This window comes from Bufo gargarizans, chromosome 5 (assembly GCF_014858855.1).
Source record: "Bufo gargarizans isolate SCDJY-AF-19 chromosome 5, ASM1485885v1, whole genome shotgun sequence".
Classification (NCBI taxonomy): domain Eukaryota; kingdom Metazoa; phylum Chordata; class Amphibia; order Anura; family Bufonidae; genus Bufo; species Bufo gargarizans.
Genome location: NC_058084.1, coordinates 369654623 through 369662287, shown reverse-complemented (window position 1 = coordinate 369662287; position 7665 = coordinate 369654623). Strand labels below are relative to the sequence as shown.

The window sequence follows — 7665 nt, the reverse complement described above, 5'->3', positions numbered from 1 at the left end:
GGAAACCACCTGGGGGAGGTGGGTATTCCTTTTTATTGTAATATTTTTTTCTTTGTTTTTAGGATTTGCAGATTTTGATGTACTGTACATACGCTTTGCCACTGCCAAATACAAAATGACAGAATGTTACTGAGCTGTACAGAAGAAGTTGCCAAAATGATGCCCGCTTCTCTGCCATCACACAGTGCTCTGCAATTGCTGGCTAAAGCTGTACCTTACAGACTTCCTGCCACTATATAATAGGCAGATAATACAGGCAGTAGTGAGAGATGAATCCCCCTGCGTTCCAAATGAATGTAGAGATCTCAGTATTAGGCTCCATTCACACGTCCGTACTGTGTTTTGCGGATCCGTGGATCCACAAAACACGGACACCGGCAATGTGCGTTCTGCATTTTGCAAACCGCACATCGCCGGCACTAATAGAATATGCCTATTCTTGTCTGCAATTGCGGACAAGAATAGAACATATTCTATTTTTTTCAGGAACGGAAACGTGGACCCGGAAATGCGGCCCCATAGCAATGAATGGGTCCGCAATTCCATTCCGCAAATTGCGAACTAAATTGCGGACGTGTGAATGGAGCCTTACTGTGCAGAGTGAGTGCAGGATGTCTATGTGAAGCTTCAGTCAGTACTTGTAAAGCATTGGGTAATGACCCTGGTATGTAAAATATCCTTATCATTTCATTTTACTAATTATTAAATTGGAAATACAAGGGGAAACAAGTGTTTACAATTGTATAGAGGAAAAAGAAACAAGACGTTGAACAGGTGTAACAGAACAACAGAGTGAATCCAAACTTTTAGGTTGTTTTTGAAAATGATTGTATGCAATCACTCTTTTCTGTTTTCTATACAGAATGATTACATTCCTGTTTTCTATAAATGTTAAGTGAATTGCTATCTTTACCCTGTAGTCACATCAAAATACCAATGTTTCCTTCAATGGAATGATATTAGGAAAATAGATTGTTCTCTTGATATCTTGGAGCTTTCCATCATCTTGCTCAAATCTACACTCTGTAAATAATGGGCATGGTATCAGATGCTGAAACTTATTGTGACCAGTGAGCACAACAGACTCCAGGGATTGCAATCTCCTGCAAAATAATAGAACACAACTCAATATGCATAAAACAAATCCTACTTGCTCGGGTTTAGCTGATAGAATCAACTACCTGTGTAATAATAAAGCAGAAGAAACTATTTCTCTTGTGACTGCAAGCGTTCTCCTTCTGATCGCTAATGTAGCTTACGCTAGACATCTTGGTAATTAGTGAGTGGGCCCTCATTTTCAAAAGTAATGAGAAAAAAAATTTGATTGCTGTTATAATTCCTGTATTGCTGTGTGTTGTATCCATTCATGTAGAAGGAGGGCTGCTGTGTGTTCTGTGCTTGTCTAATATGGCTGTACAGCGACTTCCCTGCTCTGGATATATAATTATTTGTAGTAAAATATCTTGTAACAGAGTAGTATTTATTTTTATTAATAATTGATTTTACTATTTGGGTTTTGATCCTCAATGACCAGACACTTTAGAAATCTTTTTGTTTTAACCCCATCAGGACCAAGCCATAGTTGTGGGTGGAATGGAAACAAAATTAAAGTTCGACCTTATTTTTGGTCATTTAACTGTGTCGTTAAAATTACATGATAAATCACTTCAGCAAGTCAGCACGATTACGGCAATGGCAACTTTTTTTCTTTAAAATCTTTGGCCCTGATTTATCATGCATTCACTCCACAATGCAGGCATCAAAAAGTCACAAAAATAGGACTTTTGCAACTTTTTGCACTCGCTTGCGCAAAATTTTGCAACATTTTTGCACTCAGGCTCCTTATACACCTGCGTTCAGGTGTCCGCTCGTGAGCTCCGTTTGAAGGGGCTCACAAGCGGCCCTGAACGCAGCCGTCTGGCCCTAATGCATTCTCAGTGGAGGCGGATCCACTGAGAATGCATCCGTCTGCCAGCGCTCAGCCTCCGCTCCGCTCAGTGAGCGGACACCTGAACGCTGCAAGCAGCGTTCGGGTGTCCGCCTGGCCGTGCGGAGGCGAGCGGATCCGTTCCGACTTACAATGTAAGTCAATGGGGACGGATCCGCTTGAAGATGACACCATATGGCTCAATCTTCAAGCGGATCCGTCCCCCATTGACTTTCAATGTAAAGTCTGAACGGATCCGCTCAGGATACTTTCACACTTAGAAAATTTTTCTAAGTTATAATGCAGACGGATCCGTTCTGAACGGAGCCACCGTCTGCATTAATATGAGCGGATCCGTTCAGAACGGATCCGATCGAACGCTAGTGTGAAAGAAGCCTCACTTGCAGAAAATGTTGCGACTTTTTGCATTTCCACACCACTTACTTCAGTTTTGTATTGTGGGTAAAAAAGTGGGTGTGGTTAGCTATGTTTCACTTCAGATTTATCATTTAGACACTTTTTAGTTTATCATTTAAAAACCTTAAGGTCATATTTGCAGCCACAAACACTTACTAGAAGTACACAAATAGTCCCACAACATGGACAGTGACATACCAGAGAGGGGTCATTGGCAAAAATTCCCACAAAAAATATGTATTTTAATCAGGGGCCATTTTTATGCGTCATAAAGGGAAACTCTCAAAAATGTGCCCTGCTGCCTATCGGTTTGATGTATACAAATGTGCAGCACTCCACGTTTTTGTATCCTTTTTTTTTTTTATCCATAAAAAAAATGCATACGTTAACGCAATTTATTTTTCTACCATGGAACTGTATGGTGAACAGAAGCCACTGTACGGCATCAGTCTGAGGCATCTGTTAACGCATACATTTTTGGTATGCATTAAATGAATGCCAAAAATAGGATGTGAACCCAGCCCTAGTGTCAGAATAAGCACCAGTACATAGCGGAGCAGCGTGGCGGAGAGGGGAGGCCGTCATGTACTGACAGAGCGCTACCTGGTCCTGGTGGTATAATCTATATAATATAAAGATATTAGCCCTACCCCCGAATAATAATACAATTAGGTGGTCATTTATTATATAGAAATACGTCTATGTTAGGCGTATTTCTGACACAGATTGTGTCGCAAAGGTCCTTAGCACCGCAATCTGCATATTTTTCCCACTCATGTCAGGTCTAAAAAAGGATAGCATGGGCAGGGAAAGGGATACAGTTATGGCCATTCAGTTATTGGATACCACCGCCATACATTGACCGGATAACACCTCTGTACAGTGACCGGATAACACTGCCATACCGTGACCGGATAAAAGGGTATAAGAGGGCACAGTACAGAGAATGACTAGTGGCACTGCACAGGGTGTGGTAAGAGGGCACAATGCAGGGTATAAGGAGGCACTGTACGGGGTGGGGGGCACAGTCACATGATAAATGTGGTTCATACGTCACCATAATGAGAGGCAGAGGAGTGAGACAGGGGTGTGATTATGTGGCTAGAGATAAATTTAACGGTCGGCTAGTACAGGCCCCAAAAAGTAGGCAATAGGCATTCACTTGACAGCAAAGAACTTTGGATTCTGTGGCTGGAGGTACATTAGGCGGTATCAGGATAAAAATTTAACTGTCGGCCAGTACAGGCCCCAAAAATTTGCCAATAGGAATTCACCTGACATAAAAAGCCATTTATTCCGCTGTATATGTATAAGGTAAGGAGCATTCTTTGTTCTGTGTTGTGGCGGATATGTGTGGGCTGGCATGAGGAAATTCAATTACACATGGTCATCACAGGTGTCGAATTCCTCCAAGATTTATTTTAAAAAATGTGAGGTAGTCTGTCGTGAGCAAGGCGAGTGTGCTCGGTCACAATCCCCTCTGCTGTGCTGAACGTCCTTTTGGACAGGACACTCGACGAGGGGCAAGCCAAGAGTTCCATGGCAAATTGTGCCAGCTCTGGCCACAGGTCAAGCCTGCACACCAGGTAGTAAAGGGGTTCCTTGCTTCTCAGAGCGTCCACATCGGCCGCTAACTTGATGTAGTCGGACACCTGTCGGTCTAGGCGTTCCCTGAGGCTGGATCCAGAGGGTGGCTGTCGATGGGTTGCCTGCAAGAATGATCTCATATCTGAAGTAACCAACACATCTTCAAACCGCCCTCTTTTTGCAGGCGCCGTAGGATTGGTACCCGCACCCGTTTCGCTGTGGGTGGAAATTCCTCTGCCAGTGCCTGCAACAGCAGAATGCAGAATCTCTCGCAGCAAGGCCTGGAAATGCTGCAGCCCTCTGTGATGCTGGTAACATGTGCGCCATTTTGTGTTTGTACCAGGGTCAAAGTATGTTGCCACCCAGTACAGGTCCTTGACCTTTATGCTTTTTATACGAGGTTCCCTCTTGAAACACTGGAGCATGAAGGCCCCCATTTGCACTACATTGGAAGCGGTGGAGTGCCCTGGCTCCTGCTCATCGCCCAGGAGAATGTCGACCTCGGTCTCCTTCCCCCAGCCACCATCCTCCTCTGACTCCTCTTCAGACTCCTGCTGACTTGTCTCAGATGGAGTAGCCCCCCCCCCAGGGAGTTCATTCAGCATTGCGACTTCCTGATCTTTCATCTCCCGCTCCTTGACGGAATGCACGCTCCAGAAAGAAGTCGTAAGCTACGATGTCACTGATGGCGCCTTGGCTGAGACTGACCAGTTTGGTAATCCTATCAAATGGCCACAGATATCTGCATGCATCGCACATGAGCAGCCACTGGCGACGAAAAGAAACCAAGCTCCCCAGAACCTGTCCTACCGCAGAGTTCGTACAGGTAGTTGTTAACGGCACGTTTCTGCTGGAGCGGCCTATGAAGCATATACAAGGCGGAGTTCCAGCATGTCGGGCAGTCACAAATCAGACGTTTTGAGATTTTCCTGGCCTGCCGCAAGACGTCCTAGACCCCGGGGTATTTGGCAACGAATCGCTGCACGACTAAGTTCAGGACGTGTGCCATGCATGGCACGTGTGTCATTTTGCAGATTGGCACTATTGTCGCACACCACTTTACCAACTGTCAAATTGAGCGGGGTTAACCACTGATCAGCCTGTGACCGCAAAGCTGAAAGGAGTGCAGGACTGGTCTGGCTCTTGGCTTCCAGGGACAACAGCCGCAGCACAGTATGGCAACGTCTCACCTGGCACGTCGAATAGGTTCTGGGGAGCTTAGGGGGTGCAGCGGAAGAGGTGGTAGCAGTGGAAAAGGAGGAGTCAGCCGAGGAGGAGACGGCGGATGGAGCAAGTGAAGCAGAAGAAGGGGCGGGCCTGCATGCTCTCCATGGCAGTAACACCAAATCCAAACAGGTGCCACGGCTTACATGCTTGACGGCTGTCAGAATGTTCACTCAGTGGGCAGTAAAAGTTATGTACCTTCCCTGCCTGTGTTTGCAAGACCACGTGTCTGTGGTCAGATGTATCTTGGCACCGACACTGTGTGCCAGAGATATATTAAATTGCTGCTGAACGTGGCCATATAGTTCAGGGATGCCCTTCTTGGAGAAATATTTCCTTCCGGGGACCTTCCATTGCAGTGTGCCAACGGCCACAAATTTTCTAAAGGCCTCTGAGTCCACCAATTTATATGGCAGTAGTTGGCGGGCTAGCAGTTCCGACAAGCCAGAGGTCAGCCGTTGGGCAAGTGGATTATCCAGCGTCATCATTTTTTTACGCTTGAACATTTTTGAGTCACGGAAGCCTGCCTTGTGCCAGATGAATGAGACGACGGCACGGTGGAAGGTGGAGTTGTGGACAAATGGGAGGAAGGAGAAGAAGAGGCAGGGTGTGGAGAGCCGGGAGGGTGGCTTCTGACGGTGTTGCTCCCACTGGGCACGGTGATGGGAGGCCAGGTGCCTTCTTAAGGCGGTCGTCCCTAGGTGAATGTTGGGCTTACCGCGACTTATGCGTAGACAGCACAGGCTGCAGATGACACGTTTAAAAAAAACTTACACTGCGGAGCCATGTGCCGGCACCCCGGGAGCGCAAGATGTAACCGTACATGGTGGATGGCTCGCTCCACATACATCTGTAGTTTGCTTTTTGCCTCCTGTAAACTGCGAGTTCTGCCTGCTTCTCCTCCCTATCTGCTGCTCCGTCTCTACCTCTGAACTCCCCTCCTCTTCCTCTTGTGGGCACCCACGTGACATCCATCGACATGTCAGCATTGTCACCTTCACCACCACTGACATTAGAGATCAGAGTAGGCAGCAACAGCGGGGACCACCCTCCTTGGGCTGATCTGGGTACTGTCGTCAGACCGCTGTTGCTACCTCCTCTTCTTCATCCGATGCCAAGAATGGCTGCGCATCGGTAAAGTCTAGGAATGGATGGGAAAATAATTCCTCTGACTCGAGTGGAGGGGCTATGGTGGTGGTGTCTTTGGGGGTGCACACAGCAGAGAGTGAGGAGTGTGCAGATACAGAGGATGAGGAGGGTGCAGAAGCGGAAGGCTGAGTGAGCCACTCAACCAACTCTGGTGTGCCCTTTGAAGTTATCGTTTGCGCCTTCTCCGACTTCCCACTTAGGCTCCGGCCTGGTGCACCTGCCAATCTCTGCGGAACGGTCTGCCTCTTCCTCTGTCTGTCATATTCTAAATGACCCTCTGCCTAAATCTGTAGAGAAGAGCAGTATTGTGGTGACTTCTTCCTGGCAATTATACTATACTGGCCAGGAAGAAATTACCATAGCGCATGCGCGGCCTCGCCGTGTGCGCTTTCGGGACTGCGCGCGGCCGGCCGGCCGGGAGAAGTCGTCTGCGCAAGCGCGGCCACCGCGATTCCTAAGAAGAGTGGTGGCCGTAACTAGGGGAGACGGAAGACAACAGTCAGGTAAGTATATGTTTATTTTCTTCTAAGGGGTGGGAATTAGTTAATTAAATATATTTAGAAAAATGATCACTGTTAAATCATTAACAGATTTAACAGTGATCATTAAGATGAGCATACCCCTTTAAGGGTGGGTTCACACTAGCGTCAGGGATTCTGTTATGGCTTTCCGTTATAACATGGTTATAACGGAATCCATAAGACGGAAGGACGGATCCGTTCTTCTGCCTATAGACTTGTGTTATGATGGAATGCAAAACGGAAGCCTTTAAAAGGCATTCCGTTTGCTTTCCGTCCTAATAGAAGTCTATTGGAATCAAAACTGATCTTCGTTTTCCGACTTGCATAACGGGACCCAGACGGATCCGTTATGCTTTCTCACTTCTGTTAGGACGGAAAGCAAACAGAATGCCTTTTAAAGGCTTCCGTTTTGTAATCTGTCTCGGCATTCCGTTATTTTCCGTTATAACCATGTTATAACAGAAAGCCATTACGGAATCCCTAACGCTAGTGTGAAACCTTCAACTAAAACACATCATGTTCTAGAAATTATGTGACACAAATGAAAATAAAAAAATATTTTATTAATCAAGAAATGAGAAAACAATACATCAAAATCAATGCTATCACTGATAATTTACAAAGCACATTTGTTTTCAGTGTTTCCTTCTGATTACATGCTGGTCGGTAGTTTCTCTTGTCGGCGTTTGGTAGGAATTCCCGTTTTTCTAAATTCTTCTCGTTCCTTTAAATATTCCTGTTTACATTCTTCATAGAAGGTTGGGTCTTTATAGCTTAAAAAATTAAATTAGAAATTGTATTAGTTTTGGAAAATACGATGACAGAATATTATAAGGCTTG

The 7665-nt window shown here is 45.9% G+C and overlaps 1 protein-coding gene across 1 annotated transcript in view; it reads right to left on the bottom strand.

Moving 5' to 3' along the window:
- Window positions 1-7367: 7367 nt before the first annotated feature.
- Window positions 7368-7665, bottom strand: part of CMC1 (C-X9-C motif containing 1) — a 72445-nt gene continuing 72147 nt past the window's right edge. The window contains exon 4 of the mRNA XM_044294360.1: window positions 7368-7598. Coding sequence (XP_044150295.1) covers window positions 7478-7598 — 121 coding nt within the window. The 3' untranslated portion in view covers window positions 7368-7477. The remainder of the gene's footprint in view (window positions 7599-7665) is intronic.